Source organism: Chiloscyllium punctatum, chromosome 1, assembly GCF_047496795.1.
Source record: "Chiloscyllium punctatum isolate Juve2018m chromosome 1, sChiPun1.3, whole genome shotgun sequence".
Classification (NCBI taxonomy): domain Eukaryota; kingdom Metazoa; phylum Chordata; class Chondrichthyes; order Orectolobiformes; family Hemiscylliidae; genus Chiloscyllium; species Chiloscyllium punctatum.
In genome coordinates, this window is record NC_092739.1 from 179583030 (window position 1) to 179600607 (window position 17578).

General features: G+C 51.4%; 1 protein-coding gene across 1 annotated transcript in view; it reads right to left on the reverse strand.

Annotated features, from left to right (window-relative positions):
• LOC140480882 (disintegrin and metalloproteinase domain-containing protein 12-like) overlaps positions 1-17578 on the reverse strand; it is a 259186-nt gene that overhangs the window by 153818 nt on the left and 87790 nt on the right. Inside the window, exon 12 of the mRNA XM_072576436.1 lies at positions 12770-12947. Coding sequence (XP_072432537.1) covers positions 12770-12947 — 178 coding nt within the window. The remainder of the gene's footprint in view (positions 1-12769; positions 12948-17578) is intronic.

The following is a 17578-nucleotide window of genomic DNA, read 5'->3' on the forward strand; positions in this document are numbered from 1 at the left end:
CCCTTTATCCTGATCCCACTGGACCCCCAGGTTCCCTTTACCCTGTTCCCACTAGGCCCCAGGTTCCCTTTACCCTTTGCCCACTGGACCCCCAGGTTCCCTTTACCCTGTTCCCACTGGACCCCCAGGTTCCCTTTACCCTGATCCCACTGGACCTCCAGGTTCCCTTTACCCTGTTGCACTAGGCCCCAGATTCCCTTTACCCTGTTCCCACTGGATCCCCAGGTTCCCTTTACTCTGTTTCCTCTGGACCCCCAGGATCCCTTTACCCTGATCCCACGGGACCCCCGGGTTCTCTTTACCCTGATCCCACTGGACGCCCAGATTCCCTTTACTCTGTTCCCACTACAACCCAGGTTCCATTTACCCTGTTCCCACGGGACCACCAGGCTCCCTTTACCCTGTTCCCACTGGACCCCACTAGGCACGAGGTACCCTTTACCCTGTTCCCACTGGACCCCCAGGTTCCCTTTACCCTGATCCCACGGGACCCCCAGGTTCCCTTTACCCTGATCCCACGGGACCCCCAGGTTCCCTTTACCCTGTTCCCACTGGACCCCCAGGTTCCCTTTACTCTGTTCCCACTAGGCCCCAGGTTCCCTTTACTCTGTTCCCACTAGGCCCCAGGTTCCCATAACCCTGTTCCCACTGGACCCCCAGGTTCCCTTTACCCTGTTCCCACTAGGCCCCAGGTTCCCTTTACTCTGTTTCCTCTGGACCCCCAGGATCCCTTTACCCTGATCCCACGGGACCCCCGGGTTCTCTTTACCCTGATCCCACTGGACGCCCAGATTCCCTTTACTCTGTTCCCACTACAACCCAGGTTCCATTTACCCTGTTCCCACGGGACCACCAGGCTCCCTTTACCCTGTTCCCACTGGACCCCACTAGGCACGAGGTACCCTTTACCCTGTTCCCACTGGACCCCCAGGTTCCCTTTACCCTGATCCCACGGGACCCCCAGGTTCCCTTTACCCTGATCCCACTGGACCCCCAGGTTCCCTTTACCCTGATCCCACGGGACCCCCAGGTTCCCTTTACCCTGATCCCACGGGACCCCCAGGTTCCCTTTACCCTGTTCCCACTGGACCCCCAGGTTCCTTTTACCCTGTTCCCACTGGACCCCCAGGTTCCCTTTACCCTGATCCCACTAGGCCCCAGGTTCCCTTTACCCTGTTCGCACTGGACCCCCAGGTTTCCTTTATCCTGATCCCACTAGGCCCCAGGTTCCCTTTATCCTGATCCCACTGGACCCCCAGGTTCCCTTTACCCTGTTCCCACTAGGCCCCAGGTTCCCTTTACCCTGTTCCCACTGAACCACCAGGTTCCCTTTACCCTGTTCCCACTAGGCCCCAGGTTCCCTTTACCCTGTTCCCACTGGACCCCCAGGTTCCCTTTACTCTGTTCCCACTGAACCCCCAGGTTCCCTTTACCCTGATCCCATTAGGCCCCAGGTTCCCTTTACCCTGTTCCCACTAGGCCCCAGGTTCCCTTTACCCTGTTCCCACTGGACCTCCAGGTTCCCTTTACCCTGTTCCCACTGGACCTCCAGGTTCCCTTTACCCTGATCCCACTGGACCCCCAGGTTCCCTTTACCCTGATCCCACTAGGCCCCAGGTTCCCTTTACCCTGTTCCCACTGAACCCCCAGGTTCCCTTTACCCTATTCCCACTGGACCCCCAGGTTCCCTTTACCCTGTTCCCACTGGAACGCCAGGTTCCCTTTACCCTGTTCCCACTGGACCCCCAGGTTCCCTTTATCCTGTTCCCACTGGACCCCCAGGTTCCCTTTACCCTGTTCCCACTGGACCTCCAGGTTCCCTTTACCCTGTTCCCACTGGAACTCCAGGTTCCCTTTACCCTGTTCCCACTGGACCCCCAGGTTCCCTTTATCCTGTTCCCACTGGACCCCCAGGTTCCCTTTACCCTGTTCCCACTGGACCTCCAGGTTCCCTTTACCCTGTTCCCACCGAACCCCCAGGTTCCCTTTACCCTATTCCCACTGGACCCCCAGGTTCCCTTTACCCTGTTCCCACTGGATCTCCAGGTTCCCTTTACCCTGTTCCCACTGGACCCCTAGGTTCCCTTTACCCTGATCCCACTGGACCCCCAGGTTCCCATAACCCTGTTCCCACTAGGCCCCAGGTTCCCATAACCCTGTTCCCACTGAACCCCCAGGTTCCCTTTACCCTGTTCGCACTGGACCCCAGGTTCCCTTTACCCTGTTCCCACTGGACCCCCAGGTTCCCTTTACCCTGATCCCACTGGAACCCCAGGTTCCCATAACCCTGTTCCCACTAGGCCCCAGGTTCCCATAACCATGTTCCCACTAGGCCCCAGGTTCCCATAACCCTGTTCCCACAGGACCTCCAGGTTCCCATAACTCTGTTCCCACTGGACCTCCAGGTTCCCTTTACCCTGTCGCACTAGGCCCCAGGTTCCCATAACCCTGTTCCCACTGGACCTCCAGGTTCCCTTTACCCTGTTCCCACTAGGCCCCAGGTTCCCATAACCCTGTTCCCACTGGACCCCCAGGTTCCCTTTACCCTGTTCCCACTAGGCCCCAGGTTCCCTTTACCCTGTTCCCACTAGGCCCCAGGTTCCCTTTACCCTGTTCCCACTAGGCCCCAGGTTCCCTTTACCCTGTTCCCACTAGGCCCCAGGTTCCCTTTACCCTGTTCCCACTAGGCCCCAGGTTCCCTTTACCCTGTTCCCACTAGGCCCCAGGTTCCCATAACCCTGTTCCCACTGGACCCCCAGGTTCCCTTTACCCTGTTCCCACTGGACCCCCAGATTCCCTTTATCCTGATCCCACTGGACCCCCAGGTTCCCTTTACCCTGTTCCCACTAGGCCCCAGGTTCCCTTTACCCTGTTCCCACTGAACCCCCAGGTTCCCTTTACCCTGTTCCCACTGGACCCCCAGGTTCCCTTTACTCTGTTCCCACTGAACCCCCAGGTTCCCTTTACCCTGATCCCATTAGGCCCAGGTTCCCTTTACCCTGTTCCCACTAGGCCCCAGGTTCCCTTTACCCTGTTCCCACTGGACATCCAGGTTCCCTTTACCCTGTTCCCACTGGACCCCCAGGTTCCCTTTACTCTGTTCCCACTGAACCCCCAGGTTCCCTTTACCCTGATCCCATTAGGCCCAGGTTCCCTTTACCCTGTTCCCACTAGGCCCCAGGTTCCCTTTACCCTGTTCCCACTGGACCTCCAGGTTCCCTTTACCCTGATCCCACTGGACCCCCAGGTTCCCTTTACCCTGATCCCACTAGGCCCCAGGTTCCCTTTACCCTGTTCCCACTGAACCCCCAGGTTCCCTTTACCCTATTCCCACTGGACCCCCAGGTTCCCTTTACCCTGTTCCCACTGGAACTCCAGGTTCCCTTTACCCTGTTCCCACTGGACCCCCAGGTTCCCTTTATCCTGTTCCCACTGGACCCCCAGGTTCCCTTTACCCTGTTCCCACTGGACCTCCAGGTTCCCTTTACCCTGTTCCCACTGAACCCCCAGGTTCCCTTTACCCTATTCCCACTGGATCTCCAGGTTCCCTTTACCCTGTTCCCACTGGACCACCAGGTTCCCTTTACCCTGATCCCACTGGACCCCCAGGTTCCCATAACCCTATTCCCACTAGGCCCCAGGTTCCCATAACCCTGTTCCCACTGGACCCCCAGGTTCCCTTTACCCTGATCCCAGTGGACCCCCAGGTTCCCATAACCCTGTTCCCACTAGGCCCCAGGTTCCCATAACCCTGTTCCCACTAGGCCCCAGGTTCCCATAACCCTGTTCCCACTAGGCCCCAGGTTCCCATAACCCTGTTCCCACTGGACCTCCAGGTTCCCATAACCCTGTTCCCACTGGACCTCCAGATTCCCTTTACCCTGTCGCACTAGGCCCCAGGTTCCCATAACCCTGTTCCCACTGGACCTCCAGGTTCCCTTTACCCTGTTCCCACTAGGCCCCAGGTTCCCATAACCCTGTTCCCACTGGACCCCCAGGTTCCCTTTACCCTGTTCCCACTAGGCCCCAGGTTCCCTTTACCCTGTTCCCACTAGGCCCCAGGTTCCCATAACCCTGTTCCCACTAGGCCCCAGGTTCCCATAACCCTGTTCCCACTAGGCCCCAGGTTCCCTTTACTCTGTTCCCACTGGACCCCCAGGTTCCCTTTACCCTGTTCCCACTAGGCCCCAGGTTCCCATAACCCTGTTCCCACTAGGCCCCAGGTTCCCTTTACCCTGTTCCCACTGGACCTCCAGGTTCCCTTTACCCTGTTCCCACTAGGCCCCAGGTTCCCTTTACCCTGTTCCCACTAGGCCCCAGGTTCCCTTTACCCTGTTCCCACTAGGCCCCAGGTTCCCTTTACCCTGTTCCCACTCGGCCCCAGGTTCCCTTTACCCTGTTCCCACTAGGCCCCAGGTTCCCATAACCCTGCTCCCACTAGGCCCCAGGTTCCCTTTACCCTGTTCCCACTAGGCCCCAGGTTCCCATAACCCTGTTCCCACTAGGCCCCAGGTTCCCTTTACTCTGTTCCCACTGGACCCCCAGGTTCCCTTTACCCTGTTCCCACTAGGCCCCAGGTTCCCATAACCCTGTTCCCACTAGGCCCCAGGTTCCCTTTACCCTGTTCCCACTGGACCTCCAGGTTCCCTTTACCCTGTTCCCACTAGGCCCCAGGTTCCCTTTACCCTGTTCCCACTAGGCCCCAGGTTCCCTTTACCCTGTTCCCACTAGGCCCCAGGTTCCCTTTACCCTGTTCCCACTAGGCCCCAGGTTCCCTTTACCCTGTTCCCACTGGACCCCCAGGTTCCCTTTACCGTTTTCATATTGCCGCTGCCACTCCAAGTGTGTATTTTTATTTTGAAAACAACTCCTGCAACCTTGTTTGCTATTAGTGGCTAGCTTACACTCATATTTCATCTTTTTCCCCTAATTGTTTTTCAGTTCTCTGCTGATTTTTTAAAGGCCACCCAATCCTCTGAATTCCTCCTAATTTTGAACACATTGCCTGCTTTCTCTTTGCGTTAATGTACTGCTGGTCAGCCATGGTAGCCTCCTTAACACGTTTCTTCTTCTTTCTGAGAACTGGATTTATATTGTGCATACGTCATTAAAGGACGAGTAGATAGAGCTCTTGATACTGAACGTAGTATTCCAGACTTCATAAATAAGGACATAGAGTGTGAGAGCAACTTCAGTGTCAATGTGCATTTTTACTGTTAAATGCGTTCCATGCTCACATCTTGCCTTTTGAACTTTTTCCTGCCAGAAGAATGTTTACTGCTTATATTTAAGGAATCCAGTTTAAGAGAGCCGCGTTTGTTGGAGCACAATCATATCTCCAGCAGTAAACCTTCACAGCTGCCTTGCATGTATCTTTAATCTGCTGCAGACATAGGTAAGGGTGGTACTGTTGGACTGCAGTGGTTCAACAAAGCAGCTTACCACCACCTTCTCAAGGACACAAGGGACAACAGGATGGCCACAGTGAGGGTAGGCCCAATCAGGGATAGTGGAGGGAACTTGTGCCTGGAGTCAGACAAGGTAATGGAGGTCCTCAATTAATACTTTGCTTCAGTGTTGTTTGTGAGGGCAGTGTGAAACAAGCTGATATGTTCAAACAGATTGATGTGAAGGAGGAGAATATGCTGGAAATTTTGAAACACATGAGGATAGATAAGACCCCTGGGCCAGACGGGATGTTTGCCCAAGGTTACTACAGGAAGTGAAGGAAGAGATTGCTGTGCCTTTGGCGTTGATCGTTGCATCCTCACTGTCCACTGGAGTAGCACCAGATGATTGGAAGGTGGCAAATGGTATTCCCTTGTTCAAAAAATCCTGGGATAACCCTGGGAATTACAAACCAGTCAGTCTTATGTTGGTGGTGGGCAAATTATTGGAGAGTATTCTGAGAGACAGGATTTATGATTATTTGGAAAAGCATAGTTTGATTAGAGATAATCAGCATGCTGCTCGTTGGATGCTGCCTGAACTGCTGTGCTCTTCCAGCACCACTCATCCAGTATTTGGTTTCCAGCATCTGCAGTCATTGTTTTTACCTCATGGCTTTGTGAGGGGCAGGTCATCCCTCACAAACCTTATTGTATTCCTTGAGGATGTGACAAAACACAGGCTCATTCAGAAAGTAAGGAGGCATGGGATACAGGGAAATCTGGCTGTCTGGATACAGAATTGACTCGTCCATAGAAAACAGAGAGTGGTAGTAAATGGTAAGTATTCAGCCTGGAGCTGGGTGGCCACTGGTGCTCCGCAGGGATCTGTTCTGGGATCTCTGTTCTTTGTGCTTTTTATAAGTACCGTGGATGAGGAAGTGTAAGGATGGGTTAGTAAGTTTATTGATGACACTAAGGTTGGTGGAGTTGTGGATAGTGTGGAGGGCTGTTGTAAGTTGCAACGAGACATTGACAGGATGCAGAGCTGGACTGAGAAGTGGCAGATGGAGTTCAACCAGGAAAAGTGTGAAGTCATTCATTTTGGAAGGTCGAATTTGAATGCAGATTACAGGTTGAAGGGCAGGATTCTTGGCAGTTGGAGGAACAGAGGGTTCATGGGGTCAGCCTCCATACATAGAACATAGAACATAGAACATAGAACAGTACAGCACAGAACAGGCCCTTCAGCCCACGACATTGTGCCGACCACTGATCCTCATGTATGCACCCTCAAATGTCTGTGACCATATGCATGACCAAGAGTCTCTAAAATGTTCCCAAAGACCTTGCTTCCACAACTGCTGCTGGCAAAGCATTCCATGCTCTCACAGCTCTCTGTGTAAAGAACCCGCCTCTGACATCCCCTCTATACTTTCCTCCAGCCAGCTTAAAACTATGACCCCTCGTGTTAGTCATTTCTGCCCTGGGAAATAGAGTCAATAGCCAGAGACTATCTATGCCTCTCATTATCTTGTATACCTCAATTAGGTCCCCTCTCCTCCTCCTTTTCTCCAATGAAAAAAGTCCGAGCTCAGTCAACCTCTCTTCATAAGATAAGCACTCCAGTCCAGGCAGCATCCTGGTAAACCTCCTCTGAACCCTCTCAAAAGCATCCACATCTTTTCTATAATAGAGCGACCAGAACTGGACACAGTATTCCAAGTGCGGTCTAACCAAAGTTTTATAGAGCTGCAACAAGATCTCACGACTCTTAAACTCAATCCCCCTGTTAATGAAAGCCAAAACACCATATGTTTTCTTAACAACCCTGTCCACTGGGTGGCCATTTTAAGGGATCTATGTACCTGCACACCAAGATCCCTCTGTTCCTTCACACTGCCAAGAATCCTATCCTTAATCCTGTACTCAGCTTTCAACTTCGACCTTCCAAAATGCATCACCTTGCATTTATCCAGGTTGAACTCCATCTGCCACCTCTCAGCCCATCTCTGCATCCTGTCAATGTCCCGCTGCAGCCTACAACAACCCTCTATACTGTCAACGACACCTCCAACATTTGTGTCGTCTGCAAACTTGCTGACCCATCCTTCAATCCCCTCATCCAAGTCATTAATAAAAATTACAAACAGTAGAGGCTCAAGGACAGAGCCTTGTGGAACACCACTCACCACAGACTTCTAGGCAGAATATTTTCCTTCTACTACCACTCGCTGTCTTCTGTTGGCCAACCAATTCTGTATCCAGAGAGCTTAGTTCACCTGTATCCCATTCCTCCTGACCTTCTGAATGAGCCTACCATGGAGAACCTTATCAAATGCCTTGCTGAAGTCCATATACACCACATCCACAGCTCGACCCTCATCAACCTTTCTAGTCACATCCTCAAAGAACTCGATAAGGTTTGTGAGGCATGACCTGCCCCTCACAAAGCCGCATTGACTGCATTTAATCAAGCCATGCTCTTCCAGATGGTCGTAAATCCTATCCCTCAGAATCCTTTCTAACACCTTGCAGATGACAGACGTGAGACTTACTGGTCTGTAATTGCCGGGGATTTCCCTATTTCCTTTCTTGAAGAGAGGAATTACATTTGCCTCTCTCCAGTCCTCAGGTACGACTCCAATGGAGAGTGAGGATGCAAAGATCTTCACAAGTGGTGAAGCAATTGCATTTCTCGTTTCCCAAAGCAGGCAAGGACAAATCTGGTCTGGGCCTGGCGACTTGACAATCTTAATGTTTGACAAAATTTTCAGCACATCAGCTTCCTCTATCTCTATTCATTCCAGCATGCACACCTGCTCTTCAAAGGTTTCATTCACTACAAAGTTCGTTTCTTTCATAAAGACAGAAGCAAAAAACTCATTTAGAGATTCCCCTACCTCCTCAGACTCCACACACAAATTCCCTATGCTATCCCTGATCAGCCCTACTCTTTCTTTGACCATTCTCTTATTCCTCACATAAGTGTAAAATGCCTTTGTCATCCCTCAAAGTTGCCACCCAAGTTGATAGGGTTGTTAAGAAGGTGTATGGTGTTTTGGCTTTCATTAACAGGGGGATTGAGTTTAAAGCTGCGAGGTTATGCTGCAGCTCTATAGAGCCCTGGTTAGACCACACTTGGAATATTGTGTTCAGTTCTGGTCGCCTCATTATAGGAGAGGTCCCAGCACTAATCCTTGTGGCACTCCACTGGTCACGGGCCTCCAGTCTGAAAAACAACCCTCCACCACCACCCTCTGTCTTCTACCTTTGAGCCAGTTCTGTATCCAAATGGCTAGTTCTCCCTATATTCCATGAGATCCAACCTTGCTAATCAGTCTCCCATGGGGAACCTTGTCGAACACCTTACTGAAGTCCATGCAGATCACATCTACCACTCTGCCCTCATCAATCCTCTTTGTTACTTCCTCGAAAAACTCAATCAAGTTTGTGAGATATGATTTCCTACGCACAAAGCCATGTTGACTATCCCTAATGAGTCCTTGCCTTTCCAAATACAGGTTCATCCTGTCCCTCAGGATTCCCTCCAAAAACTTGCCCACCACCGATGTCAGGCTCACTGGCCTATAGTTCCCTGACTTGTCCTTACCACCCTTCTTAAACAGTGGCACCACGTTAGCCAACCTCCGGCACCTCACCTGTGACTATCGATGATACAAATATCTCAGCAAAAGGCCCACCAATCACTTCTCTAGCTTCCCACAGAGTTCTAGGGTACACCTGATCAGGTCCTGGGGATTTACCCACCTTTAACCGTTTCAAGACATCCATCTGTAATATGGACATTTTGCAAGATGTCACCATCTATTTCCCTACAGTCTATATCTTCCATATCCTTTCCCACAGTAAATACTGATGCAAAATACTCAGTTAGTATCTCCCCCATTTTCTGCGGCTCCACACAAAGGCTGCCTTGCTGATCTTTGAGGGGCTCTATTCTCTCCCTAGTTACCCTTTTGTCCTTAATGTATTTGTAAAAACCCTTTGGATTCTCCTTAATTCTATTTGCCAAAGCTATCTCATGTCCCCGTTTTGCCCTCCTGATTTCCCTCTTAAGTATACTCCTACTGCCTTTATACTCTTCTAAGGATTCACTCGATCTATCCTGTCTATACCTTATATATGCTTCCTTCGTGTTCTTAACCAAACCCTCAATTTCTTTAGTCATCCAGCATTCCCTATACCTACCAGCCTTCCCTTTCACCCTGACAGGAATATACTTTCTCTGGATTCTTGTTATCTCATTTCTGAAGGCTTCCCATTTTCCAGCCGTCCCCTTACCTGTGAACATCTGCCTCAATCAGCTTTCGAAACTTCTTGCCTAATACCGTCAAAATTGGCCTTTCTCCAATTTAGAACTTCAACTTTTAGATCTGGTCTATCCTATTTGATCACTATTTTAAATCTAATTGAATTATGGCTGCTGGCCTCAAAGTGATCCCGCACTGACACCACAGTCACCTGCCCTGCCTTATTTCCCAAGACTTTTGCACCTTCTCTAGTAGGTACATCCACATACTGAATCAGAAAATTGTCAGCACTTAACAAATTCCTCTCCATTTAAAGCTTTAACACTATGGCAGTCCCAGTCGATGTTTGGAAAGTTAAAACCTCCTACTATAACTACCCTATTATTCTTACAGATAGCTGAGATCACCTTACAAGTTTGTTTCTCAATTTCCCTCTGACTATTGGAGGGTCTATAATACAATCCCAATAAGGTGATCATCCCTTTCTTATTTCTCAGTTCCACCCAAATAACTTCCCTGGATGTATTTCCGGGAATATCCTCCCTCAGTGCAGCTGTAATGCTATCCCTTATCAAAAATTGCACTCTCCCTCTTCTCTTGCCTCCCTTTCTATCCTTCCTGTAGTATTTGTATCCTGGAACATTAAGTTGCCAGTCCTGCCCATCCTTGAGCCATGTTTCTATAATTGCTATGATAACCATGTTTCTAACCATGCCCTGAGTTCATCTGCCTTCCCTGTTAGGCCCCTTGCATTGAAATAAATGCAGTTTAATTTATTAGTCCTACCTTGTCCCTGCCTGCCCTGACTGTATGACTTGCTTCTGTTCTCAACTGTACCAGTCTCAGATTGATCTCTTTCCTCACTATCTCCCTGGGTCCCACCCCCTGACCTTTACTCGTTTAAATCCTCCCGAGTAGCTCTAGCCAATTTCCCTGCCAGTATATTAGTCCCCTTCCAATTTAGGTGCAATCCGTGCTTCTTGTACAGGTCACTTCTACCCCAAAAGAGATTCCAATGATCCAAAAATGTGAATCCTTCTCCCATACACCAGCTCCTCAGCCATGCATCCATCTGCTCTATCCTCCTATTCCTGCCCTCACTAGCTCGTAGCACTGGGAGTAATCCAGATATTACTACCCTTGAGGACCTCCTTTTTAAATTCCTGCCTAAGTCTCTGTAATCTCCCTTCAGAGTCTCAACCTTTTCCCTTCCTATGTCCTTGGTTCAGATGTGGACAATGACTTCTTGCTGGACCCTCTCCCCCGTGAGAACATTCTGCACCCTCTCTGAGGTATCCTTGATCCTGGCACCAGGGAAACAACACACCATTTTGCTTTTTCTCTGCTGGCCACAGAAACTGTCTGTACCTTGGACTACAGAATCCCATAACACAATTGATCTCTTGCAAGTCGACATATCCCTCGTTGCATGAGAGCCAGTCTCAATACCAGAAACTTGGTTGCTCGTGCTACGTTCCCCTGAGAATCCATCACTCCTACATTTTCCAAAACAGCACACTGTTTGAAATGGGTAAATCCACAAAAGACTCCTGCACTAGGTGCCTACCTCTTTCACCCTTCCTGGAGTTAACCTATCTATGTGACTGTATCTGAGACTTTCCCCCCTTCCTATAACTGCTGTCCATCACACACTGTTGCTGTTGCAAATTCCTCATTGCTTCTATCTGTCTTTCCTACCGATCCACTCGATCTGATAAGACTTGCATCCAACAGCATTTATGGCAGATATAATCCACAGTAACCCTTAAACTCTCTTTAAACTCCCACATCTGACAAGAAGTACATATCACTGCAAAGGCCATTTTTGCTCCTTCACAATCAACAGACCCAGAAAATAACACCGTCTTATTTCGCTACAAACACTGCCCCCGGTTAAATTAATAGTTATGGCTTTTAAGTTTAAGTTAAATTTTAAGTTTAATCAATAGACATATCTCCAAACACATATAATCAAGAAAGATCCCACTCTACTCACTACTGCAGCCTTTCTGTTGGACAGACTTAAAACAACGATTAACTTATCTGATTTTGTGCTGTGAACTTCACCCAAACAGATTCCTCCAAGACTAGTTGTGAATTTCACTGTTTGTTAATTTTCCCAGTCACCATAAATCAAGAAACTAGAGTGACCTCTTCAGGATATAGACCTCAATAAGTAAAGTGGATACATCACATGGCTGATCAGGAACCTTTCCCACTCTTAGCATGCCATCAGTGTGTTTGGCTACATTATGAACTCAGTGTCCATGGCCTGGAGTGGAACTTGAACCCAGAGCTTCTGGCTCAGAGATAGGGGCATTACCCAACATGCCTGCAGATCTACTTAAGCTTACAACAGCTGGTAATCCCAGATAAATCTCCGACACAAGTACTGAGAAGAGCTGGATATGTATACATTTCGAGATCAGCCAAGATTGAGGTTCTTCAGACTGGTATGCTGTCAGAACTGAAACCAAACATTGCTGGAGATCACAGCAGGTCCAGCAGCATCAATGGAGAGAAAGCAAGCTAACGTTTCAAGTCTGAATAACTTTTCATCAGTCAAGTTGACTCTCATATAATTATTGAAACATATAGTACAGAAGAGGCCCTTCAAGTCATTGCTGCCAAGACTACATTAAATCAATACTAGCCCCATTCTCCAGCATTAGGTCCACAGCTATAAATGCTATGACATTTCAAGTGCTTGTCTTAAGTAGTTTTTAAAGGTTGTGAGGTTACCTATTATACGCTTTTGATAAACAAATTTGAAGAAATTAAGCCAAGTTAAAACACAGCAACCCTGAAGGGTGGATTGCAATAAAACTAAAACATTCAAATTAAATGTTAGAATTTACATTAAAATGTCATTTTGAATGGAGATACTGTCCTTTAGCTGACATAGTGTGAAAAATCACTGGGTTTCAAAAGAGCCAGTGTGCTCTCCCGGCTCTGTCCAAATATCTTTTCTGTCCCTAATCAAACCATGTCCAACCTGTGTGTACTCTTAATAACTATCTGTAGGAGAAGAAATACGTTCATGAGTTCTCATACCATTCAGGCTTGCTGCCTGTAGTTACCCACATCATTTATCTGGCTCCTGCTTACCTTGGGAATGCCACAGTCACACTCTTCGTTTTTCTCCACGTACATGTTGCCACACTCTGGCCCTGGAACCAGCTTATCAACATCTGGCAAATTGTAGAGACATATCCCAAAACCACGAAGCAGGCTTGTCTCCAGGTCATCTTTGCTGCAGCTGCTGAACATTATTGGGAAGTTTAAACTGAGGATAAGAACACATGATAGTGTCAAAGAAGAGCAAGTTCAAAATATAACAAAGAGCAGGAACCAATGCCCACATCCACTAAGTTCATCACATCTCCCAAACCTGCACCTCTCCTGCCTGCAAAGAGAAGACATTGCCACCTAGGAAGAAGATTGCAGGTCAAGAGGGCGGTGCTGAATCCGGGGGTTGGGACTGAGATAAGGTGGGGGGAGGGGAAATGAGGAAACTGGAGAAATCTGCATTCATCCCTTGTGGTTGGAGGGTTCCTAGGCGGAAGATGAGGCGCTCTTCCTCCAGGCGTTGTGTGGTCAGGGTCTGGCGATGGAGGAGTCCAAGGACCTGCATGTCCTTGGTGGAGTGGGAGGGGAGTTGAAGTGTTGAGCCACGGGGTGGTTGGGTTGGTTGGTCCGGGTGTCCCAGAGGTGTTCTCTGAAACATTCCGCAAGTAGGTGGCCTGTCTCCCCAATATAGAGGAGGCCACATCGGGTGCAGCGGATGCAGTAAGTGATGTGTGTGGAGGTGCAGGTGAATTTGCAATGGATATAGAAGGATCCCTTGGGGCCTTGGAGGGAAGTGAGGGGGAAGGTGTGGGCGCAAGTTTTGCATTTCTTGCAATTGCAGGGGAAGGTGCCGGGAGTGGAGGTTGGGTTGGTGGGGGGGGGGGGGGGGGGGGATGTGGACCTGACCCTGACGTGGGAGTCACAGAGGGAGTGGTTTTCTGGAACGCTGATAGGGGAGGGGAGGGAAATATATCCCTGGTGATGGGGTCTGTTTGGAGGTGGCAGAAATGATGAAGGATGATCCGATGTATCTGGAGGTTGGTGGGGTGGAAGGTGAGGACCAGTGGGGTTCTGTCCTGGTGGCGATGGAGGGGCAGGGCTCAAGGGCGGAGGAGTGGGAAGTGGAGGAGATGCGGTGGAGACCATTGTCGACCACGTCTGAGGGGAAATTGCGGTCTTTGAAGAAGGAGGCCATTTGGGCTGCGACCACGACCAACTCCACCCCCAACTCCGCCCCCACGACCAACTCCACCCCAACTCCGCCCACACAATCAACTCCACCCCCAACTCCACCCCCACGACCAACTCCGCCTCCACGACCAACTCCACCCCAACTCCGCCCACACAATCAACTCCACCCCCAACTCCACCCCCACGACCAACTCCGCCCCCATGACCAACTCCACCCCCAACTCCGCCCCCATGACCAACTCCACCCCAACTCCGCCCCCATGACCAACTCCACCCCCAACTCCGCCCCCATGACCAACTCCACCCCAACTCCGCCCCCATGACCAACTCCACCCCCAACTCCGCCCACACAATCAACTCCACCCCCAACTCCGACCCCACAACCAACTCCACTCCAACTCTGCCCCCACGCCCAACCCCGCCCCCACACCCAACCCCACCCCCAACTCCGCCCCCACGACCAACTCTGCCTCCACAACCAACTCCACCCCAACTCCGTCCCCACGACCAACTCCACCCCCAACTCCGCCCACACAATCAACTCCACCCCCAACTCCACCACCATGACCAACTCCACCCCAACTCCACCACCATGACCAACTCCACCCCAACTCCACCCCCATGACCAACTCCACCCCCAACTCCGCCTACACAATCAACTCCACCCCCAACTCCGCCCCCACAACCAACTCCGCCCCCACGACCAACCCCACCCCCAACTCCGCCCCCACGACCAACTCCGCCTCCATGACCAACTCCACCCGCATCTCCTCCCCCACAACCAACTCCACCCCAACTCTACCCCCACGACTTCAACTCCACCCCCACGACCAACTCCACCCCCACGACTAACTCCTCCCCTACTCCCAGCTCCAGCCCCACACCAGGTCCCAGCTCCTAGCTCCCAGCCCTGCCATATTTTCACCATCCCTTCAGACCTCCCCCTCTCTGAGGATGAAAGATCAGTCCTCAGCAGAGGCCTCACCTTCATTCCCCTACACTCCAGGGTCAATGAGTTCGAGATGTGGCGAGACATCGAACAATTCTTCCACCGCTTTTGCCTCCACGCCTACTTCTTCAACCAGGACTCCCGCCCACCCTCTGACGACCCCTTCGCCCACCTCCAACACACCCCATCCACCTGGAAACCCCGTGCTGGCCTCTTACCTGCCCTCGATCTCTTCATATCCAACTGCTGCCGCGACATTAACCACCTCAACCTGTCCACCCCTCTCACCCACTCCAACCTCTCACCCTCACAACGTGCAGCCCTCCACTCCCTCTGCTCCAACCCTAACCTCACTATCAAACCAGCAGACAAGGGAGGCGCGGTGGTAGTTTGGCACACCAACATTTACATTGCTGAAGCTAGACGCCAACTCGTGGACACCTCCTCCTACTGCCCCCTTGACCATAACCCCACCTCCCACCACCAAACCATCATCTCCCAGACCATCCATATTCTCATCACCTCAGGGGATCTCCCATCCACCGCCTCCAACCTCACAGTCCCACAACCCCGCACCGCCCGTTTCTACCTCCTGCCCAAAATCCACAAACCTGACTGCCCCAGCCGACCCATTGTCTCAGCCTGCTCCTGCCCCACCGAACTCATCTCTGCAAACCTCGACACGGTCCTGTCCCCCTGAGTCCAAGAACTCCCCACCTACGTTCGGGACACCACCCACGCCCTCCACCTCCTCCATGATTTTTGCTTCCCCGCTCCCCAACGCCTTATCTTCACCATGGACATCCAGTCCCTGTACACCTCCATCCCCCATCACGAAGGACTCAAAGCCCTCCGCTTCTTCCTTTCCCGCCAAACCAACCAGTAGCCTTCCACTGACACCCTCCTTCGACTGACTGAACTGGTCCTCACTCTGAACAACTTCTCTTTCGAATCCTCCCTCTTCCTCCAAACCAAAGGAGTAGCCATGGGCACCCGCATGGGCCCCAGCTACACCTGCCTCTTCGTCGGATATGTGGAACAGTCCATCTTCCGCAGCTACACTGGCACCACCCCCCACCTTTTCCTCCGCTATATCGATGATTGTATTGATGCTACCTCGTGCTCCCACGAGGAGGTTGAACAGTTCATCCACTTTACCAACACCTTCCACCCCGACCTCAAAATTTACCTGGACCGTCTCAGACTCCTCCCTCCTCTTCCTAGACCTCTCCATTTCTATCTCGGGTGACTGAATCAACACGGACGTTTACCATAAACCGACCGACTCCCACAGCTACCTAGACTACACCTCCTCCCACCCTACCCCTGTAAAAACGCCATCCCATATTCCCAATTCCTTTGCATCTGCCGCATCTGCTCCCAGGAGGACCAGTTCCAATACTGTACAACCCAGATGGCCTCCTTCTTCAAAGACCGCAATTTTCCCTCAGACGTGGTCATCGATGCCCTCCACTTCCCGCTCCTCTGACCTTGAACCCTGCCCCTCCAATTGCCACCAGGACAGAACCCCACTGGTCCTCACCTTCCACCCCACCAACCTCCAGAAACATCGGATCATCCTCCATCATTTCCGCCACCTCCAAACAGACCCCACCACCAGGGATATATTTCCCTCCCCTCCCCTATCAGCGTTCCGGAAAGACCATTCCCTCCGTGACTCCCTCGTCAGGTCCACACCCCACACCAACCTAACCTCCACTCCTGGCACCTTCCCCTGCAACCGCAAGAAATGCAAAACTTGCGCCCACACCTCCCCCCTCACCTCCCTCCAAGGCCCCAATGAATCCTTCCATATCCATCGTAAATTCACCTGCACCTCCACACACATCATTTACTGCATCTGCTGCACCCGATGTGGCCTCCTCTATATTGGGGAGACAGGCCGCCTACTTGCGGAATGTTTCAGAGAACATCTCTGGGGCACCCGCACCAACCAACCCAACCACCCCGTGGCTGAACACTTTAACTCCCCCTCCCACTCCACCAAGGACATGCAGGTCCTTGGCCTCCTCCATCGCCAGACCCTGGCCACACGATGCCTGGAGGAAGAGCGCCTCATCTTCCGCCTAGGAACCCTCCAACCACACGGGATGAATGCAGATTTCTCCAGTTTCCTCATGTCCCCTCCCCCCACCTTATCTCAGTCCCAACCCCCGGATTCAGCACCACCCTCTTGACCTGCAATCTTCTTCCTGACCTCTCTGCCCCCACCCCCTCTCTGGCCTATCACCCTCACCCTCACCTCCTTCCACCTATCGTATTCCCAGCGCCCCTTCCCCAAATTCCCTCCCACCTCCGCCCCCCCCCCCCCCCCCCCCACCCCTCCTTTTACCTCAGCCTGCTTTGCACATCAGCCTCATTCTTGAAGAGGGGCTTATGCCCGAAATGTCGACTCTCCTGCTCCTCGGATGCTGCCTGACCTGCTGTGCTTTTCCATGAAAATGGGGAGGTCAAGAAAGGGGAGGGGGGTGTCCAAGATAAACCAAATGAATGAGGGTGGGCTGGAAGTTGTGGCTGAAGTCGATGAATTACTCCAGTTCAGCCTGAGTGCAGGATGGAGCACCAATAATGTCATCAATGTAACGGTGGAAGAGTTGGGGAACAGTACCCGTGTATGTGCTGAAGAGGGACCGCTTGACGTAGCCAATGAGATTGTCACTGATCTTCTGCTTCAACACCGTTTTCCT